This window comes from Neophocaena asiaeorientalis, unplaced genomic scaffold (genome assembly GCF_003031525.2).
Source record: "Neophocaena asiaeorientalis asiaeorientalis breed wild unplaced genomic scaffold, Neophocaena_asiaeorientalis_V1.1 scaffold204, whole genome shotgun sequence".
Lineage (NCBI taxonomy): Eukaryota > Metazoa > Chordata > Mammalia > Artiodactyla > Phocoenidae > Neophocaena > Neophocaena asiaeorientalis.
Window position 1 is genome coordinate 4,197,313 of NW_020173922.1, and position 23,599 is coordinate 4,220,911.

Below are 23,599 nucleotides of genomic sequence, written 5' to 3' on the forward strand. Positions count from 1 at the left end.
CCCAGCAAACTCACAAAAGCCATCAGGAAAGACAGAGAAGATACAGATGAGCCCTGAAATTCACTGGGATGGCAGGAAAGAAATCTGGAAATTGGAGGCCAACCGATGGAAATAGGACACAATGATTTGACACTGGCCAAATGGTTAAAATTAATTAGTAAAATATCAGTGGGAAGAGTACAATGGAGAAAACTAGAGAACCAACGAAGCATGGGGTGACAGGGTGACGGTCAGCAGTGGGGTAAAAATTCTATAAAGAGATGTATGTAACTCAATATTTCCTAAGGAGGTTCCAATGAAGATGTTGAAGACAGGGTAGAACGTAATCCTGTTCCAGGGATCCATCCTAAGAGGCCATAATCACACTATGACTGATAGCACATGTACCTCCCTTTCTGTACTAGGCATAGGTTCGTGACACACTGCAAACTACAGACAGTTCAAACAAAAGGACTGCATACAGTGAGCATTTACAAGCCTATGTAATTGCATAATAATTCATACATATGCATATAAGAATGTGAGTTATTAAAGATGGACAGAGAACACCAAAAATGACTGAGGGAGGGTCATGAGAACAGCAAAAGCCAGTGATCCCTGGGATAAGCATACCAGTTATCTTGATAATTTAACTCCTGACAGTTAAAAGGTAAAGGCTACAGATAGGGAGATAGAGGAAAACAAAAGGAAGCAGCCAGTTAGCTGAGAAGTGAAACCAAAACCAGTTTACAGAAGGCTGCATGACTTCTGAAATACACAAGGCCTTTCTGAGTCTTCCCAAACACAGAAACACAAATAACTTGCCGGGGATTCCAGAGACTTCTCATAGGCCAGACTGTAGACAGACACACACAGATGCCATCATGAGATGAAATCAGGTCACAGAAAGACCACTGAAAATATCTGACTTGAAGAAAGGAGAAAGGGGAAAGGGAAGGAGGGGAGGAGGGAGGGAGAGGGAAGGAGAAAGGAAAGATGAAGATGCCAAAGGCATCAGACTCCTACCTCCCTATCTTTACATATCTTCTTATGCAAGAGCCTGACCTGCCTTGCACATGGGCAACAAAAACATGGGCAGCAGAAAATGAATGTGTGTGTGACCCATAATGAGTGTGAATAATATTTTAAAAAGGGAACAGACTTTCAGTGGCCAGGTAACACTGAGTGGCCACGTCAATTACATTTATGTCAACTCTTTCTTCTTGATCTTGGATTAACTGCTTCACATCTTACACCACAGAAGAGATCTCTCCATCCACAGAATGCATGTGGAGGCCTGATGAAGCAATTAACCCAGGTAGGCAAATAAATACCCTCATGAAGCAGCAAGGTTAACACCAAGAGATATACGTGGTAGAATGCAAGCTCTTAACAGAAGAGAAAATGAGGAAGACAAAGGTCTGTACTGTAAAAACAAAAGAAAAGGGAACGCCTTATAGTGAAAACTCAGAGTAAAAAGGACACACAATGAACATGATGATATACCCCACATCACTGACAAGTACTTTATAAGCATTTTCACAGGACTTATTGTATATTATGTTCTTTCATATTCATTCAGTCTTATAAAATGCAGAGGAAACCTATTATTGCTTCTAGCTAGCAAATGAAAAAGGTGAGGCTTAGAAAAGTGAAAATCCCTTGCCCATAGGCAAACAACCAGGAAATGATAGAGACTGGACTTGAACCTAGATTTTCTGACTCTAGGTACAGTGGTCTACCTAGTCCTCCCAAACAGTCAAACATCTGGACTGACTGGGCAATATTCTTGCTCATCAGCAGAAAACTGGAAGGAATGACTTCTAAACAAGATCCCCAAACCGTGAGACTCCATGATTCCAATGTGCTCACGACCCCTTGAATGCCCTCTTGACAAAGAACAAACTCACACAATCACTTTGTACGTACACATATGCATACATGCATGCTATGTGTGTGCACACCTGCATGCTGAGGGCAGGTAGGGAGCTGCGGAACCAATACTTAGGACATCAAGAATAAATAATGAATATCAGACTAGACCACTGAAACCTGCCTCTCTGCATAGAAATATTTTTAGTTTGCATCAAGTTCCTCTTTGCATAAAACACTGACATTTTCGTGATGTTCAGGAGCCTGCTGCTGGCTTCCAAAAGCTCTGGCACTATACCATGCTGTCACTGTAACTGCCCTCCAGTGAGCCATCAAAATCCTGACTAGAACATTTTTGAATACAGCAGTTTTCTTGCCACCAAAACACTAAATTGCAATATTTTATATTTATCTCTATTTAAATTTTAGTGATGCCACATAAATGTTAACACGGTCTTACATTAATACAATCACGAAAAAGTCTTAGTAACACCACATACTGGCACAGACCCCAGATGAGTTATGGCTTGCTAAGCAGGCCCAAAGCATGCTTCTCAAGTCACTTAGTCCCCCTTAACTAAGATGTGACATCAAGATGTTTCCCCCATGAAATGTGTTTCCGGAAGCAATGGCAAAGTATACATAGAATCATTTGTTCACATTCAAAGTAGAAAGAAAGTATTTGGGATTACAGAAAAGATGACCCAAAAGGGTCTGGGGGAGAGGTTAATAATGTTTGAATCAATTATTTTATGGCATGAGAAACAAAAAGTGAGCCTCAGTAAGTTCTCAAGCCTCTAAAGCCTTATGAAGATAAGGACCTTAACTTTTCCAGGGCTGAAATCACCGCTACCAATGACAAATTCACGTATTCTTCACCTTTCCAGTAGGTGCACAGGCAGTGATATCCCTGCCTGGCTCTGGTAAATCAGAGCAAGGGAGATATGCCCTGGACTCCACAGGACAACCAGGGGTTGAAGATGAGGCAGGTAAGCAATAAGGGAAACAAAGGCCTGCAGTGCCCTCAACCTCTCCCCATGGAACAATTCTTCCAGCCTTCCTAGCTTTGCCCTTCAATTTACTAAGAAAAGATGCTTAAGTCTTTGAGAATGAGAGGGCATCAGACCGATACTCTGATTAAATAAAGATAAGCAGAGATGAAAGGCAAAGGAAATCTTTTCAAAACAAAGATTCCTGTCCATCAACAGAGGAATGGATAAAGTAGATGTGGTACATATATACAATGGAATATTACTCAGCCATAAAAAGGAACAAAATTGGGTCATCTGCAGACGTGGATGGACCTAGAGACTGTCATACAGAGTGAAGTAAGTCAGAAAGAGAAAAACAAATATTGTATATTAACATATATATGTGGAATCTAGAAGAACAGTATAGATGAATTTGCAAAGCAGAAACAGAGACACAGTCGTAGAGAACAAATATATGGATAACAAAGGGAAAGGGGGGTGAGAGGAATTGGGAGATTGAGATTGACATATATACACTACTGATACTATGTATAAAATAGATAACTAATGAGAACCTACTGTATAGCACAGGGAACTCTACTCAATGCTCTGTGGTGACCTAAATAGGAAGGAAATCCAAAAATGAGGGGATATATATATATATGTATACCTGATTCATTTTGCTGTACAGTAGAAACTAATACAACATTGTAACTATATTCCAATAAAAATTAATTAAAAAAAAGATTCTAATGGTAAAAATGTTCAGAATAGCCTTTTTATCCTACATCACCACAATCCCTGCATGCAAGCGAGGCAACACTTAATAGGAACCACACGTGCCCTTAAAGCAAGAATCAGAATACTGGTTCCTGTTGTAGAGGAACAAATGGTCCTAGGAACAGATTTTCAAAAACACAAGGAACTATAGCTCCAGTGGACCAACTACAGCTTGAAGACATCTTGACTTTTTTAGGATGAGTATAATGATGAGGTGTTCAAATCTCTTTCTGTATCCACTCTTTAGAGATGCTCATTTCTCTTGCCTGATCAGTCTTCTAGCATAAGCCAGGCTAACTGAAATTTAAACAACTCCCAATCCAGAGAGTGTGATAATCTGACTGCATGTTGATTGGTTCCAGGCAACTAGGGGAAGACACATTTCCCCTCAAAAGGCCCTCCTTGGTCAGGTTCATCATTTATTCATCACCAGAGTAGCTTTACTGCCAAAAGGATCAGCTCTTAGAGTTCATTCCCCTTCCTCTCAACTACCTATGGTTGGTCTAACTTCTAACTAGCTTTGAATAAAACAGAGAATGTCACCTAAAATATGTTATTAAATGTCCACACAGGGCTTCCCTGGTGGAGCAGTGGTTGAGAATCCGCCTGCCAATGCAGGGGACATGGGTTTGATCCCTGGTCCAGGAAGATCCCACATGCCACGGAGCAACTAAGCCTGTGTGCCACAACTACTGAGCCTGTGCTCTAGAGCCCGTGAGCCACAACTACTGAGCCTGCGTGCCGCAACTACTGAAGCCCACACGCCTAGAGCCTGTGCTCCACAACCAGAGAAGCCACCGCAATGAGAAGCCTGCTCACTGCAACGAAGAGTAGCCCCCGCTAGCCGCAACTAGAGAAAGCCCGCGCACAGCAACGAAGACCCAACACAGCCAAAAATAAATAAATAAAATTAAAAATTAAAAAAAGTCCATACATATAAGATGAGGGGGAACCAAGAGTCACAGATGCTGACAACATGAGTGAAAATTCTTATCTACTTGGAATAAGGGCAGAATCAAATTCTTACTCTAGTTTCAATGGGATTACACTAAACTGTGGATAGAGATGTGCATGAGTTCAAATGTAACCTTCTTCCAGGCCAGTCAGGCCAAGAGTAAAGCTAGACTTCACCTGAAGGGTCCAAAGGATCCTGGCCAATGGGATGTCCATCCATTCTGCTCACCTGGAAAAGGCAGCCCCCAGCACAAACGCAGCATACTCCTTCAGCAGGGGTTCTGTGCTGTTCAGCCCGTTGATCACCACTTGAAGGCCACCGAAGGAAAGCAGGTCCTGTGCATTATCCATCTGCAACAGAGGCACTGCTTAGTACAGTACAGACATCAAGGAAAGAAGAGCCTTTCTTTTGGTGACTATTGAAGAACAAACTAAAAAATCAAGTAAAAAGTGTCGGTGGCCTTTCTAATTAGGAAAGGGTTTGTATAAAAAAAAAAAAAAACTAAATTTTTAAATAATCTTAAATTTGAGAATTCCTAATTCACCTAACGTGATTTATGAGCACCTGCGTGGGAACTGGCAGAAATGGTACCTAGCAATTGCTTATGCCAAACATGTCCTGGAAAATTCTAATACCGTAAATGAGTCACAAGCTTACTCGTAATGTACAAGCTGTTAACACAAAGATCTGGCGTCATCAGCACTAGTAAAAGGCACTATGCTTTCTGTTGGTGTCCAGCCTCAACGCGGGCAGTGGAGGCAGCAGACACTTTTTAAAAAGCTGATTTTTAATTAGAAATCAGGGACTGTAATAGGAACTCTGTTGCAGGGAAAGGGCTGGAAAAGTGCTAGGAGAAGAATAACAATAGTACGCTTCTCTTCCCTCTTCCTCACTTTATAGTCTAAGGTTGACTGAATCTGAGGACACTCGTGATAAATCTGCACAAAAGTCTCTCTCTCAAAAGCTTTAGCTTAGGTCTGTGCTACTCACTAGTGGCTATTATTGGACAGTGCAGAACATTTCCACCATCCCATAAAGTTCCTTCGGACAACACTGGTCTAGGCTATACTTAAGGTCCAAAGCCCCAAGTCCAGACTCTTGTCTCTTTTATTCTACAGGGAATCTCATTCCCCAAGCTTCACTGGTATCCTGGAACAAGACTCAACTTCCTCAGAAAGGTCACTGGATCCTGTTTTCCCCATGCAGTAGCTACAGTCTCCCTTGAAAATATCTTTGTTGCTATAAAAGCTGTCTCTTGCCTACATGCTGATCCCACTCTACAAATCCTCAGGAAAACTCAGGAAACTAGAGCCCAACAACAATGTGACTACTACCCACCTTTTTCCTCCAGATGCTACTGAGCCCTGTCCTACCTGACTGTATCTTTCCAAACTGGAAGATGGCTCTAACAGAGAAATCCAGTTTGAAGGGCTGTATTTGACTCTGCCTATGTTTTTGGAGAGGCCTAACCCGTTTTTACCACTTAGAAGATCATTCTTATACTCAACCACAAGAGCAGGGGTTTTTGTCTTTCTGTTCACTGGTATAGGCCCAGTGATTACAACAGTGTAAGCATATAGTTAAGTGTTCAATAAATCATCATTAAACCAATGAATAAAGTTGATCAGAAAAAGATGTTACTGAAATAAACTCCACTGTGAGTAAAAAAGGCAATCTGGTGTATGTGTGTCAACAAAATGAATGGGTCGCTTGTACCACAAACCTAAAGAGATGGCCAATCCAGGGCCATGAAGTAAGCATGGAGTCTGCTCTGTCATAAGGTCCCCAAGCCAGGGTTGGCATTTGTCTGCCCTAATATGTCCTTATGAAGAGGAATGATTTACTGGGCCATAGCCCAGCTAACTAGGAAGACCCAGAGCTGGGTGCTTTGCTGACATAAGCACAAATAATACAGGACTTCCCTGGTGGTCCAGTGGTTAAGAATCCGCCTTCCAATGCAGGGGACACAGGTTTGATTCCTGGTTGGAGAACTAAGATCCCACATGCCGCGGGGCAACTAAGCCCGTGTGCGCCGCAACTACTGAGCCCACGCACCACAACTAGAGAGAAGCCTACGCACTGCAACAAAAGATCCCGCACGCTGCAACTAAGACCCAACGCAGCCAAAAAAAGAAATAATAAATAATACTTACTGAGTCTTCCTTCCTCACATACTCTGATTTTAAAATCTAAGAATTCACTACCTCTCCTTTGATCTTCCTTCCTCCAAGTTTTCTAGATATAAAACTCTGGCTCGGAGTCCTATAATTTCATGCCTGAGATGGCTACTTGTCAAGGCTGGTATGAGTCCCTAGCAGAGCAAAGCAACACAGCCCAGAGTCACAGAGGTTCTATTCTAGATTCAGTTTATCTTCATTACTACAAAGATAATCCAGGGTATTATAAATGCTGACATTTATATAAGCACTTCAGCCTTTTCAAGATGTTTTCTCATTTGTTATTTCACTAGAGACGAGGAAGAAAAGAGTCACTCTGCCTACTGCACACCCAAGCTCCAAAATCTGGACCCTGCCCAGTATCACACAGGAGAAGGCATGACCAGAGCCTGGGTCTGGGGCCAGAACTTTTCCCAGGCTACCCTCAGGATTGGGTGGGACAGGTGGAAAGGAGCTCAAGGTAGAAGCAGGGAGCACATAAGGAAGGAGGCAGTAGGGAAACTGTGCCAACACTCAGGAGGGAAAAAGGGAACCAGAAAACTGACAAGACAATGAGATAACCAAGAGAATAAAGAAAGGGAGAAATGATGGTAAATAACTGAGGAGTCACATGAGGGAAGGCAAATACACCACCCCAGGGTGGATGGGGCAGACAGTGGCTGTTCCTTATAAATAACTCACACACTGTTTCCACACACATGGTTTTGCTTTTCACAAATCTTGTTTAATAATTCAAACATGGCTGTGAGGAATCCTTGGGCAGATCTACTTTGGGTCCTTGAAGCCCATGGCTCCTCAAAACCGCCAATCAGTAAGTCTAGAATAGAAGTGGACTAAGTAAGTTCCTGGCAAGAAGAGTCCTATCTTCCTCAAAGCTAGTACTACATCACCCTAATTCCCCATCACAACTGGAACTTGAGGCCGAGCTATGTCTTCTTTAATCCCCTGGTGCAATCACAACTTAACACTGCTGCAGGAAGCCCGACATACCAGCCCAAACCACCTTATCCATATTTCTACTCAAAAGACTAATCACCCAAAACACTTATGACTCTTCTGCCAACAGATCAAGTTTGGTCTCCATGCGGGAACTGGTTCCTGGACTGACCACAGGCTAAGTTTGGTGATGTCCGAGAAACTGTTAATCCCACCCAGTGACCCATGAAAGCAGAATGGGTTATCAACCTAGAGATGACACTGCAGGGTGACCAAAGAACCTGCAAGGGAAATAAAATTTGTTAGGGCCCTGCTAGCCTCCTGTGTACTCACTCCCCCTAGGTAAGATAAGCTCTTATAAAAGGTCATTTGGCCTTTTATGCTGCAACTAAAGAGCCTGAAGCCTGATACCTAAAGATCCATCCAAGTATGTTAAGATGAGAAAAAATAAAAGCTGTCAACATCAGAGCAGGACTGAGCTGGCCAATAACCCCTAGGATCCTTAATCCTTTAAATATCTATAACGGAAAAGCTGTTGGAATTTTTGGTTTTTACCCTGAAGTGAAAGACTGGAAAGAGGAAAGAGAACCCAGGTCCATTTTCTTCTCTAAAAGGATCACAGACCTGCTATTTGAGGCCTGAGAAAGAGTTATGAGCAGAGAGAGATGAAGAGGCCACCCCATAATTCCTGCGGATACAGTACACACTCATCCTCTCTCAACACAAAGGCTGGCAAAATCCTAAAGAAAGAATGTCTTTTAGCCTAGTTTATAGAGAACAAGGACGCTGTCGCGCGTGGGAGGATGCTGAAGATCTATGTCTTGATGAAGATCTCAAACAAGCCTTTGATTATGATTACACAGACTTCCCAGGCCATCATCGCCCCTAGTCTGGATTACTGCAGTAGCCTCCTACCTGGTTTTCCTGCTTCTACCCATGCACTCGGCCTACAGACTAATTCTCAACACACAGCCAGAGGGATCCTTTAAAAGTAAGTCAGATCAAATGCTTCTTCTGCTCAACATCCTCCAAACAGTGTCTGTCCAATTTCATTCTTTTCCACAGCCAACAAGGCGCTCCATGATCTCCCTTCCCTTATCCCTCCAAGTTTTACCTACTTTCCTCCCCCTTCTCTTAGCTCCCGCCACATTATTGTACCCCAAACACACTAGACATGCTCCCACCTTTAGGATTCAGTACTTGCTGTTGCTCCTGTCTGAAATCTTCCTTCCCAACACTGCCAATCCTTATCCTGCTCTACTTTTTATTTTTGAATAGTACCTATCACCTTCAAACATATTATATATAATTTACTTGTTAGTTATGTTTGTTGTCTATCTGCCTCTTCTAGAAGGTAAGCTCCAATTTTGTTCACAAATGTATCTTAAGTGACTGGAACAGTGCCTGGAACTTAACAGGCGTGCAATAAATTAACTTATTCAGTAAGTGCATGACCTCTCTTGGCTCCTTCCACTTATATCTACCTATTCTCCTCTGAGCTTCATTCAGATGGCACCAGTATCCTGTGAGTAGCCAAAAGGTTTAGAGCACAGAGTTTAGGGTCAGACAGATCTTGTTGCAAATCCCAGCTCTACACTCACTAACTGGCTGACCTTGGGCAATCACAAATGTGACCTGTGCTTTATTTGCCTCAGTTATAAAATGGGATTAACAGTAGTACTCCAAAGGCAGGTACGGAAGTCAATGAATTAATGTGTACAAGGCACTTGAATATGTGCCTAGTATATGATAATGCTCAATAAACATTAACTATTACAATTATGGCACAAGTGTGATCAGTCATTTCCCTGCTTCAAACTCCCCAATGGTTCTTAGGATCAAGGATAAAATCATGAAGAGAATGATTTTCCAAACCTCACCTCTCTGACTCCCTAACCTTTCCACTTTATCTATGCCGCCCCACCCACTGGTCTCTGTGCTCCAGCCACTCCAGTCTTTTCCAGGTCCTCAATCTCACCAAGTTCTTCTCTGACTCAGAAGTTTTGCACATGCTGTTTCCTCTGCCTCTAATGCTCTAATACAATGGGGCAAACTTTTCCTGAAGGGCCTGAAAGTAAACATTTTTGGCTTTGTGAGCCATGTGGCTCACTGCCACTGCAGCAGTAAAACAGTCAAAAGCAATAAAACAACACATAAACAAATAGATGTGACTGTGTTCCAATAAAACTTTGTTCACAAAAGTGGGCCATAGTTTGCCACCCCCAGTTCCAATCTCCCCTCTTTGCCTAGTTAACCCCTAATCATCCTTTAATGCTCAGCCTAAATGTCACTACCTCAGAGAAGCCTTCCCCAGCTAGGCTAAGTTCCCCTGTTATATATTCACACATTACCCTCTGGAGCCCTTATCGCAGTCTTAAATTATCTCATTATTAAATTGTTAATTTTTTCATTGTTCAATTGTTCATTATTTAATCACTCTCACTTCCAGACTATAAGCTACATGGAACAAGTACCACATCTATTTTACCTCTGCTGTATCCTCAGTGTTGAAAAATTAAATGAAGTAGTAACACTCCAAATGAAAAAGAGCTTGCCTCTGGTCTGTAAGAAGATATCTTACTACAACAGATATTGGCCTAGATTAAAAATGCTATATACCAGGCTCCCTGGTGGCGCAGTGGTTAAGAATCTGCCTGCTAATGCAGGGAACATGGGTTCGAGCCCTGGTCCAGAAAGATCCCACATGCTGCAGAGTAACTAGGCCCAGGCGCCACAACTATTGAGCCTGCGCTCTAGAGCCCACGAGCCACAACTGCTGAAACCCGTGTACCTAGAGCCCATGCTCCGCAATAAGAGAAGCCACTGCAATGAGAAGCCTGCACACCGCAACGAAGAGTAGCCTCTGCTCACCACAACCAGACAAAGCCCGTGCGCAGCAACGAAGACCCCACGCAGCCAAAAAAAAAATAATAATAAATAAATATTTTTTTACAAAATGCTGTACACCTTGAGAGAGAAGGAAAGATGGTGACAATATTTTCGTAGGGCCTTGGGCAGGGGGTGTTATTTTTTGGAGCTGTTAAAAGTCAGACTGACAGTCAATGAAATATAATACCTGATGGACATAATATTCAAGATCAAAGAGTGCCGCAATCTTCTCTTCCAGGCTGGAGTTGGAACTATTGAACTTGTTGATCAGTCGTACCATAATCTGCATGTCAGTCTCAATGACAACATTCAGCTCCTCAAAGTCCTTCTTCAGCTCCTCAATGGGACGGAACAGCCGTTTAACTTTGGCCTGCCTTGCCTAAGGAGAGTAGCAAAGAGATGGTTAATCCTCAGTTGAAGACATCTCCCCAAGACTCCTGTGGTCTACCATGGATGCCCATCCTCAAAGAACTGCTGCTCTAGGAGGCAATCTTCTTTAATCTGTACTATCAAAAGTCCTGATACTTTCCAAGATGCCCAGAGAATAGAGAGCCCTCAGAGTCTACCCATGTAGCCCTCTGCCCCAAGAACACACTCAAGATTTTCCAAGGTTCACCTATCTCAGTATGCCTTCCAATGTTCGGAAGAATGTCAAGTCTTCTTTTTGTAATCACTGAGGTCAGGGGAAGCAATGCAAGCTCACCCTCCAACCCATAACCTCACGCGGGAAAGCTGAGGTCTAACGGAATAATCCACACCTTGGTTCTCTTTCTTCTACAATCATAGGATATCTTTGTTTTGCCCCTGCCCCATCCAGCAACATTTTAGGGAAATCCGGATGGAGGAAACTGTGGGTAAAGAGCTGTCAGAGTGGGAGCAATTTGCTGATGAAAATTAAATCTCTGCCATTACTGTCAATCTAACTACAGGTGTACAATTTGTTCAACTTTTGAAGTAGCTAAATTACTGTATATACTATAATAAAGTCTCAAACAATTTTCGCTCAGTCCCTCCCCACCCCCCACACATATAAAGATTTTAAAATGAAGTTATGTTGGAGGTGAGTAAGAGGCTTTAATTAGATATTTTATACATGTGACACTTTCTGTTTTCTTCCCAATTTTAGAGGATAGTGCTTATAAAGAGAGTCTGAAAGGTCACAGTGGCTTATGTCTCTATCTTCCAAGAATAATTAAAAGGCCTGAATATTTATAAAAGGCAGGATGATGAGCAGCTGTCAGCTCCAAATTGCTCATCTATTACCTGTGGGTTTTCTCTCCAGTTACAAGGACTCCATAGAAACACCAACCAAAGAAATGAATCAGTCTCTCTTAAAAAAAAACCAAGTTCCTAGCAGAGCAATCACACCTATGCGATGCCATATTCTCCTTTAGGCAAAACAGTGAAATGCTCTCCTTACACCCAGCTAGAGGACTCTGGGTGGCTGCCAATGGCCAGGCAAAGAAGTCTAGGAAAGCTGAGTCACTGCCTAGAGCTGTGGGATGACAGACAAGTGAGCAGGATAAGAAACTAGTCACCTCTGCCTCACAAAAATGATGCATGCCTAGCCCTTGGGAAGGCCTTTAACAAAACAAAACTTTTAATTTTGCAGTAATTATAAACTCAAAGGAAATTACAAAAATAATACACAGAGTACTATATAGCCTTCATTCAGCTTCCTCTGATGGTAACATCTTATGCAATAACAGCACAATGTCAAAACCAAGAAAGTGACATAGGTACAATACTATTAACTAGACCACAAGCCTTATTCAGATTTCACCAGCTTTGACATGTACACATGTGCATGTACGTGTGTGCATCATTCTCCACAATTTTATCTAATATACAGATTCATAACAGAACAATCAAGTTACAGAACTGTTCCATCACCATCAAACAACTCCACCGTAGTCCTCTATAGTTGCACCTCATCCTCTCATCCCTTGCCTCCTGTCCCTATGCCCTGGCAACTACTAATTTGTTCTCCATATCTATAATTCTAGCATTTGGTGAAAGCTATACAGACAGTTACACAGTCTGTAATTTTTTGAGATTGGCCCTTTTACTAAACTTAAGGCACTTGAGATCTATCCAAGTTACTGTAAATATCAATGGTTTGTTTCTTTTTAATGCTGAGTAGTATTCCACTGTATAGATGTACAGTTTGTTTAAACATTCACCTGTTGAAGAATGTTTGTTTCTACGTTTGGAGTATTATGAATAAAACCGCATGAACATTTGTATAAAGGTTTTTAAAAAAATTAATTTGGGGGCTTCCCTGGTGGCACAGTGGTTGAGAGTCCGCCTGCCGATGCAGGGGACACGGGTTCGTGCCCCGGTCTGGGAAGATCCCACATGCCGCGGAGCGGCTAGGCCCGTGAGCCATGGCCGCTGAGCCTGTGCGTCCGGAGCCTGTGCTCCACAATGGGAGAGGCCACAACAGTGAGAGGCCCACGTACCGCAAAAGAAATAATAAATAAATAAACAAACAAACTTGGGCTCCCCTGGTGGCGCAGTGGTTAAGAATCTGCCTGCCAATGCAGGGGACATGGGTTCGATCCCTGGCCCAGGAAGGTCCTACATGCCGCAGAGCAACTAAGCCCATGCGCCACAACTACTGAGCCCGTGTGCCACAATTACTGAATCCCACGCACCTAGAGCCTGTGCTCTGCAACAAGAGAAGCCACGACAGTGAGAAGCCTGCGCACCGCAACAAAGAGTAGCCCCCGCTTGCCACAACTAGTGAAAGCCCTCACACAGCAATGAAGATCCAACACAAGCAAAAATAAAATAAAATTTAAAAAATAAACTTAAGTTCTTATTTCTCTGGGATAAGTGCCCAAGAGTGCAATTGCTGGGTCATAATGATAAGCATATGTTTGGTTTTATAAGAAAGAGCCCAACTATTTTCCAGAGTAGCTGAACCATTTTATATTCCCACCAACCATGTATGAAAGATCCAGTTTCTCCACATCCTCACTAGTATTTAGTATTATCATTTAATAGTAATAGATACTGCTATCTATTACTATCTATCTAATAGATAGTATTATCATTAAAAAGTAATAGATGGTGGGAGGGAGGGAGACGCAAGAGGGAAGACATATGGGATCATATGTATATGTATAGCTGATTCACTTTGTTGTAGAGCAGAGGCTGACAAAAAAAAAAAAAAAAAGTAATAGATGTATAGTGATATTTCATGGTGAATTTAATTTGCATATCTCTAACATCTAATAACACTAAACATTTTTTCATGTGCTTATTTGCCATCTACATATCCTCTTTGGTGAAATGTTTGTTCATGTCCTCTTCCCATTTTCAAATTGTTTGTTGGTTTTTACGGTTAAGTTTTGAGGATTCTTTATATGTTCTAGATAGATGCAAGTCTTTTATCAGATACACAGTCCTTGCTTTGAACAGATCTGATATGCACCAATTTCAACCACAGTTTAAATAATACTAGTCTCCCAACATGACTCAAACTTCAGTTGCCATCAATATATTTAACTTTAATTGCATTAAGTACCAACTTTGCTGCTAGCTCTTCAGTCCATAAATCACTATGTAAATAACATAAATGCCAATCATGAACAGTGGCTGATCACATTTATTTCAAAACCTGACAGTGAACTGTCACTGCGCATCCATTACGCAGTTCACACACAGATGTCAAGTGTGTAGTTATATGGCTTCCTCATCCCTCAAGGATAAACCCATGTAACATTTCATAAAAATGGATAATCAAAAGAGAGAACTGATCAACAAAGTTGAAAGCGCAGCAAAGAAGCAAAAAGTGGTAACTCTGGTAGTTGAACATATATTATTAAACACACACGGAATTACAGATGATGTCATAATTTTTGCTACAACTATCAAACATAATTTTAAAACTTCAAGAGAAGGATAGTCTATTATAGTTTCCCTTATTTTTATTCACTTCACTGTTCTTTCTTCCCAATGGTCCATGTTTTCTTCTGTTATTATTTCCTTTCTCTTTGAAAAATATTCTTTAGTCATTTTTTTAGGTAGGTCTGCTGGTGATAAATTCTTTTAATTTTCTTTTGTGTGAGAGTGTCTTGATTTTCTCCCTGACACTCCTGAAGGAGATTTTCATTGGCTACAGAATTCTGAGTGAACAATTTGTTTTTTTTAGCACTTGAAAAATATGCCACATATTTTTGGCCTTGTGATTTCAGATGAAAAAGATGCTGTCATTCAATCATTATTCCCTATTGATAGTACATGGTTTCTGTCTTGCTGCTTTCCAGATTTTTTTTCTGTCTTTAGTTTTCAGAAGGTTGACTGTGATGTGTCATGGTATTGATTTCTTTGAATTTATCCTATTTAGAATTCACTCAGCTTCATGACTCTGTGGGTTTATATCTTTCATCAATTGGGGGAGTTTTCCATCTTTATTTCTTTGATTATTTTCTCAGCCCAGTATTCTTTCTCCTCTCCTTCTGAGACTCTGTGACACAGATCTTAGATTTTGTTATAATCCTACAGGTCCTTAAGTCTCTGTTCATTTTTTTTTTCAATCTGTTTTCTGTTACTTAGATGACTTTTTATCTGTCTTTAAGTTCACTGATTCTTTTCTTTCTCATCTCTATTCTACTAGTAAGCCTATCCAGTGATTAATTTTCTAATTTTCAGTTGTATTTTTCAGTTCTAAAATTCTATGCTGTTCTTTCTTATGTCTTCTATTTCTCTGCTGAGATTATCATTTGTCTCAAGAGTGTACATAACTGCTTGAAGCATTTTTATGATAACTGCTTTAAAATTCTTGTTTGATAATACCAACTCCTGGGTCATCTCACTGTTGGCATTGGTTAATTGTCTTTCCTAATTCAAGTTTTGATTTTCCTGGTTCTTGGTATGATGAGTGATTTTTGGTATACTAGGCATTTTGAGTATTAAGTTATAAGACTCTGAATTCCACTGAAACTTCCTTTACAGTAAGCAGTCACACTGTTTAGGTTTAATATGTTGGTTCTGGTCTTCTTGTACAGTTGTGACCCCAAGACAATTTAGTTTTCACAGAATTTGCAGTGTTATTTTGGTCTGCTTCCTGTGTGTGCTACCTAGAGCTAATCTAAAAACATGGGCAGTATTCTACACTGTAGTTCCATTCTCAAATCTGCTGTGTTAATTCTGGTCAGTTTCTCTTGTGGGTTACTAGGGAGCATTCCCAGAACTTCATATGCAAAATTCCTTTCTCCATCTCCCTTCCCTCCAAAACCCTACCACCACTCTCTTGTTAGGAGAAGGAAGAGCATCACCTGCCACTGCTGCACACTCAGCATTGGGAATGGAAGCCCTTCCTTGGCCTCTACTGACATCACCTTGGCAGGGTAACTGAAGCACTGCCTCATCACTGCTGATCCGAGGGTAGAAGTTCAGGCTCCTCACTTATCCCCATTAACACTGCCCCGGAGTAGAAAGCAGAATGCTAACTTACGCTGCCTTGTTCCCACCAGATGGAGGGTAGAAGTACAGACTCTCCATTCACCAGCCCTCTGGCAACGCTGAAGCTAAGAGAAGTGAAAAACTACCTTGGTGCTGCCAGGGAGGGGACAGACATTCAGGTTCCCTTCTTGGCCTCTGCTGACACCACCCCAACAGAAAAAGCAGCCTGCTACATGCATGTGAAGGGTGAAAACCAGGCTCCACACTTGGTCTCTGCTGGTACTACAGCAGTGGGAGAAGCAGAGAATAGTCTTCTACCACTGGGCAGAGAGTAGAAATTCAGGCTCTCTGCTCAATTCTCCCTGACACCACCTTGATTGAGGTAGAAGAGCACTGCCTCACACCATCTATTGCCACCAGAGGGGGTGCAAGTTCAGTCTCCCCACTCAGCTTCTGCTGACACCACTCTGGTGGAGGAAAGAGAGTACAGCTTTGCTATATTACACCAAATGGGAGGTGGAAATACAAGTTCCCCATTCAACTCCCACTGGCACTAAGGGAGGTCTTTGGCTAAAGCAGAGTAAGTATTGTCAAAAAGTTCTTTGTTCTATTAGGCTGCCCTTTTCCTAGTTCTATCTTATGAAGAGCAGGCCTTTCTTAGGGCCTTTTCTCTATCTGTACCTGTTGCTATTTCCATGATACGGGCTTCTCCAGTGCCCATTCTGGGATATACAGAGGGCAAAAAGAAAGCCAAGGAACTCACTGCCATGTCATCCCTGAAATTCCAAGGTCCCTATCTAATCCACCTTCTTCTTCTCACCTTTAAAGTTTTCTTATATTTGCTTTTAGTATTATGTCCAGGATTTTTAGTTGTCCTGAGCAGGAAGAATAGGGAGAAATGAGTCTATTTTATCTTGGCCAGAATCAAAAGTTTAAGAAGGCCATATTTGGGGGACCTCCTGGTGTTCCAGTGGTAAAGAATCTGCCTTCCAATGCAGGGGACGCGGGTTCGATCCCTGGTCGGGGAACTAAGATCCAACATGCCGCGGGGCAACTAAGCCCACGCGCCTCAACTAGAGAGAAAAAACCCACACACCACAACCAGAAAGAGAGAAGCCCGCATACCAAAATGAAGAGCCCGTGCACCACAATAAAAGATCCCACAGGCCGCAGTGAAGATCCCTCGTGCCACAACTAAGACCCAACGCAGCCAAAAATAAATAAAATAAATAAATATTTTTAAAAAAGAAGACCATATTTTTTAATGGAGCAATTTATAGGATATAGGTAAATAACAGCTGACATGATAAAACATAAAGCATCAAGCAATTTGTATGATAGTAGAGGGATAAAGAGATCAGGTTCAAAAACAATGGCCCAAATGTGTTGGGTAAGACAGAGATTTTCCACAAAACAAGGGACTCTGGGGGCTTCGCTGGTGGCGCAGTGGTTGAGAGTCCGCCTGCCGATGCAGGGGACACGGGTTTGTGCCCCGGTCTCGGAAGATCCCACATGCCACGGAGCGGCTGGGCCCGTGAGCCATGGCCGCTGAGCCTGTGCGTCCGGAGCCTGTGCTCTGCAACAGGAGAGGCCACAACAGTGAGAGGCCCGCGTACCGCAAAAAAAAAAAAAAAAAGCAAGGGACTCTGGGAAGGACTGATTCACTTAAATCTAATAAGTTACCAATGGTTATAATGGAATTGATGCCCTTCCCCCAAAAAAATCAGGTAAAAAAAATTCACTCAATTGGTTGAGATATGATACAATATCTCACAGTATTGTCTTTATAAATAGTAAAAGTACATCCTGTACTTGCAAGTCACCATGCAAAGATTTTGTTTAAAGATGATAAACAAAAAGTATTATGGTATCTGTAGCCAGGAGCTTGAGACATGTAAGAAACTCCCCAACCTACTTCAAGTTAATTTACTTGCCAGTCCCAATGCATTGGCAGGGAGCTGAGTCAGTCCAGGAAGGATACAAATGAAAATGAGAAAAAGAATCTAGGACCCAGCACCTCAGTGAAGGAGCTAACAACCTAAGTGCCACAGAAGTAAAGAAACAGTGTGGCAGCCATAAGTCAGAAGTGGCAGCTGACTCAAATCAGCTGGTACAGGAGTGTCGTATTTGGTACCATTATTGGGATCTCCCCTTGCACAGGGAAAGAATTATTTTTAATTGCAAAAAAACAGCAACTGAAAACTTAAATAATCTCTTGCTTTTACATTAAAAAATATTTTCATAATATTCATACTTTTCTACACTAATTGAATTAGGGGATAAGAATGTCATTAAAGAGAGCAAAGAGAAGAGACAGGGGTGCAGTGGGTCTTCCACCCACAGAGAAAACATGGAACAGGGGCCAACTTTTATGTTCCCATCTGCTCCATGTGGAGCTCATGGTGAGAGAATGAGTGGGAATGAGCCCAACCCCTGGTCACAGGAATACCAATCTCTGTTCCGGGCACCTAAGCATGCACTGCTCTCCTCTGCTGGCCTCACCTTCAGCAGGTAGGGGATTTGCTTTTCCTCACACCTCTCCACCCACACAGTTAATACACCTGCAATGGGATATAATTTTATGCATCACCTTCCTTTACCACAATTGCTGCCATCCTGCTACTCACCTTCTCATACCACATACACTCTCCATGTTGGGAGATGAGACTTTGGTAAGATGAGTAAAGACATGGAGACTTGGCCTGCATATTAACACCTCCTCCTGAGGTCCTCTCCAACACACACACACACACACACACACACACACACACACACACACAGTCCATCTGTCTCAGAAATACTTAGCTCTGAAGGATCTGAGGGACCTAAAGCTTCCTCCACTAACACACAGGCTGTCAAGAACCTGGTGTTGCCTTTCCAAGATACTGCCAGAATTCTGGGGTGAGGGCAGAGAAATATAATACAAAGCAAAGGGGCTTGTGAAGAGGAGAAGGGGGAGGGAGAACTTAGAAAGGTCTGCAAGGCAGACATTGGAGGAGGTTCTTTCAAGGACAGGACTCAAGTGGAAATGTAAAAACTGATTTGTAACATTCTCTGGCTATCACATGAGCTCATGACCCATCTAAGAATAAGACTTCATTCTGATAGGTTGGGATCCATGAGCCATCCCAGACATTAGAGGTGTAACCAAGGGGCTACAATTCTGCCTCTTTCTCCTTTTCATTCCCTTAGCTTATAAACAAATTTAGAGCTGGAGGGAAACCTCAGCCATCTGTTGTACATTTAAGGAATTTGAGGTCTGGAAAAGGTTTGCTATATGTTCAAAGGACTTGGGCTCCTTCCTTCCTGGCCTAGGTCCTCTGTCCTTTAAACTTGTGTCTAATCCAAGTATAAGTGAAGAGATCTGGATTTTAATCTCTATTCCCCTCACTGATGTCTGTGGTAATGCAGAGTATGGCTCTCTCTGCTTTGTGCTTCAATTTTCCCAAATATGTAATGGGAAGTTGGATTCTAACGCAAACGATGACAGAAAAGCTCCCAGCATTTTTTTTTAAGAGTCTGTAAAGGGTTACTTATTTGGCATTAACTTACTTGGCTCTTTAAATTATTTTATAATATTATTGTTATTATTATCCCATGTTCACTGCTAAAGCTTCAGGAGACAGTGATTCCCTTCAAGGCCATTCTGCAGGATAACATGAACTTACTATAAACAACATCACAAACCTTGTCTTCCTTTGAACTCTCCATATCTGCCCCCTCCTTGAATTTTGCCAGTGCGCTCTTGAGGTCCTGAGATGTATAGGTGTTGGTGTTGATGTCCAGCCTGTCCAAAGAGAAGTTGAGAGTCACAAGGGGGGCACCATCTTTCCCAAGAAAGAAAACCCCTCTGGGTGGCTGGCACTCCAAGGCCAGCTAATCCAGGCCAGCTCTAACTCAGAGCACACTATCCTAACTTTGCCGTGGGTCAGCCAGAAGTCTAACAGGGTGATCTCACCTTGAAGCTAGAGGAGGAAAGAGCTGAAGATGGAGTCACTTCATGAAAGAGGAGAAAATGGCATAAGGCAGACAGAAGCCCACCACGGACAGAGAGCTCTCAACCAGCTACTTGGGTAGAACAAGTCTAGAATGTCTGTGCGATGCTGCTCTCTCAGTACGTGCCAGAGTAAGACCTCCTGGAGGACGCTGGGCACAGACGGAGGAAATAACATATACCCTATTTATATTCTTCTAGGAAAGAGACCAACAGGGACCTGAGCCCCCCAAGTGTGTGCCTGACCTGATTTGACGACTCAGTCTATCTTTACAAAAACAGGTTGGATAAATTCATACCCTTAAGACCAACCCCTGAGCACAGAGTACATGCAGGAGGTATGAGTCAACCTGACAAAGGAATGAGTTTGAGATACTGAGAACTAAAATCGAGGCCAGCCACCTTCCATAGCCAGCCTCCAAGGACAGGGAAGAAAGGAACCAATGTGGACATAATGTCAGGAACCTGGCAGAGACTAGAGTGGTATCCTCACAAAGAGCCCTGGAGCTGATCCAAGCCACAACAATTCATCTTGACTGCAGAGAAGGTATTCATGGGGTGAGGGGGTGGAAGGCAGGTTTTGCCACCAGCACTCACTTCAGTTCAGTTAACAGAGGTAAGAAAAAGAGTGGTACATACAGACTAAGGGAAGCGTAGAAAGTGGGCTGTGCATGACAAGACTGTCCAGCTGGCAGGGCAGGGGGAGGGAGGAATCCAGCTATCCCTGGAGATATATCAGAGGATGGGGAGGAAGGGGCTACTGGACCACTCTCTGTTCCAGGCGAGATGAGTACATCAGTCTCATGGTCCAAGATCCTAGCCAGCCTCAGGTCTCATGAGAGGTACTCACTCAGTCTTTGATTCATCCTAGAGACCCCTTAGGGCCCTCAGACTTGACTTCTTTAAACCCCAGTCCTCCTAAACTAATTAATAATAGCTAATCACTCCCATTTACAGACCACTTATCCATGTGTCAGACACTATGTTAACCCTTTAGAAGTAATATTTCATTCAAATCATTACCACAACCCTACAAGGTAGGAAAGAGAACCCCTTTCCTGTCAGAGAATCACCCACTGCCAGTTGCATGAGGATGCCACTGCCCTGACCCTTACCCCTAGGAGGGAGTTACGTATTTAGGGCTATAACTTGAGCAGATTATCTTCTCCTTCCTCCAATACTTGGTCAGGATTAATCCCGTCATGTCTGTATAACTGTTTACTGCCTAAAGTCCCATTCTTCAGGCTATCCATCATCACCCACTCTCAGCCCCAACTGCACACACAGAAGTGTGCACATGTGTGGGTACACACGAGTGTGTGCACACGCACAGGCACACATACAACTATCCTCAGCTATTCTTACTTTATTCTTCACTGAGAAAAACAGATGTTATCAAGAACTCCCTCACCTTTCCATCATCCACTCTATACACCAACCTGCACCTAGATCTGTATTTTCTGCTTTCTCTACTATTGGAATGGATGACAGTGTCCCTGCCCCTGCTGAACTTAGGCTAGAGATCCCACTTGCCTTTTCAAAAGCTTTAACTCCCATAATTATACCACTCCCACCTGCCTGCATCATCAAGTTTTCCTTTGATTGGATTATTCCCATCAGCATACCAACACTCCTTTGACTCCACAGTCTCTAATTATCATGCCATTTCCCTGCTCCTGTTCAGATTAAGTAAAACTTTATGAACACATTGTCTTCATTCACTATCCACACCTCCTTGAATGCTATTTACGTTGCCATATGCATTAACCTGGATTTTATTCCCACAACCCCACTAAAACTGCTCATCAAAATTCCCAGTAACTGATGGTCAAATCCAATGGACTCTTCACTAGTGCCATGTTCCTCAACCACTCAGCAGCATTTACACAGTTCACCCCTCCCTCCTTGAAACACTCTCCTTTCCCGGCTTCTTGTTGCCACACTCTCCGGGTTCTTCCTCTTCCTTACTCCTTCTCTGTCTCTTCTTGTTGGCTCCTTATCTCCTACCTAAATCCTATATGCTGGAACACCTCAGAGTTCAATCCTGGAAAATCTTTTCTTCTCCATCTCTACCCTCTCACCTAAATATTTTAAAATGTCTATCAGGCAGTGATGCCCAAATTTACATCTTTGACCCAAATCTCTTCTCTGAGTACCAGCCAGACTCCTGTACAACTACTGATATATCTTGGATCTCGGATGTTTAATGGCCACCCCAAACTTATTACATCTAAAACATAGGTCTTGATAATTCTCCCCATAAAACTGTCCCTCTCTCAATCTTTTCTATTTCAATAAATAGTACCTTCAAGTACCTAGTTGTGCAAATCCCAAATGAGGCTTTACCCTGAACCCCTAACCCTACCCTTTTTCCAACCCCTACATCTAAGTCGTAAGCAAGTCCTATTGCTGCTACCTCCAAATTAAATCTCCAATTCATCCACTCTCCTTCACACACCATAGACTAAGCCACCATTATGTTTTGCCTGATCCACTTAAATGACATTCTAATTGTCTCTGTGCATCTTTTTTTGTCCACCTTCAATCTATCCTCCATATACATAGCAACTAGAATGATCTTGCTAAACTACATTACATTAAATGACTCTCCCACCCCAAATCCTCCAATGGCTTTCCATTACAATTCTACTTAAATGAAGAACATTTAACATGCTCCTCAAAAGTCCACATGATCTGGCCCCTCATACCTTCCCAATCTCATCTCATGTTAGTCTTCTTCCTTCTCCTACCCTCTAGTCAACCTGATCATTTTCCTGTTTCTTGAACTTGACAAAGCCCTTTCCTTAACAAAGCCAGAAAATCTTCTTGTTTCTTCTGCCTGAAATGCTCTAACCATAAACCTATAAAACCAACCCTCTGCATGACTAAATGCCCCTCATACTTCAGGTCTCAGTTCAAACATCTCTTTGAGAAGGCCTTCTCAAACCATCCTATCTACAGTTACCTCCCTCAGGGACTTATCACCTTATTTCTTCCCTAGTATTATTATAATCTGTAATTACCTTACTTGCATACTTATTTCTCTCTTTTCCTGCCTGCCAACCTCAATAAAGCTAGCATCTTGCCTGTTTTGTTTACTACTGTATCCCCAGTGCCTGGCACATAGGCACTCAATAGGTCTTTTGTGAAATGAATGAATGGAGTAAGCAAATGGTCCTGTCCTTGGCCCACTCCCTTATTAACTACTATACCATATTATACCGTGGTAAATGCTCAACCCAAAATGAAACAACTTGGATGCAGTTTGTCCCTTATCCCTCTAAACATAAGAGGATGACTCAAAAATCTGGTTGTTCCAAGGCAAAAATAGAGATGTACTATGTAGAGATTGACAGGGATACAGACTAAAACCAGTGGAGACGGCAATACCTAACACACAAAGAGGAAGAGGAAAACCTGCTGAGAGCCAACTATACACTGAACTCAGGTAGCGCCAAGAGAATCTTCTGGGACAAGTCAGAGTCAGGAAACCTCTCCCAGGCTTTAGAACCCACAGGAACTGCAGCTCTAGGTAGCAGTGTGGCCAGTCACACATCCAGCAGCTCTAATGGGGAAGCTGCCATGGATTAGGCTGAATGGACTATCCCCATCTCTCTCTAGCCAGTGGTTCTTT

General features: G+C 42.4%; 1 protein-coding gene across 3 annotated transcripts in view; it reads right to left on the minus strand.

The window, feature by feature from the left end:
* Positions 1-23,599, minus strand: part of SIL1 (SIL1 nucleotide exchange factor) — a 282,845-nt gene that overhangs the window by 62,444 nt on the left and 196,802 nt on the right. For all 3 annotated transcript variants that reach the window (XM_024752381.1, XM_024752380.1, XM_024752382.1), the window contains exons 5-7: positions 19,659-19,758; positions 10,747-10,938; positions 4,786-4,907 (exon numbers count right to left, since the gene is read on the minus strand). In XM_024752381.1, coding sequence (XP_024608149.1) covers positions 4,786-4,907; positions 10,747-10,938; positions 19,659-19,758 — 414 coding nt within the window. The remainder of the gene's footprint in view (positions 1-4,785; positions 4,908-10,746; positions 10,939-19,658; positions 19,759-23,599) is intronic.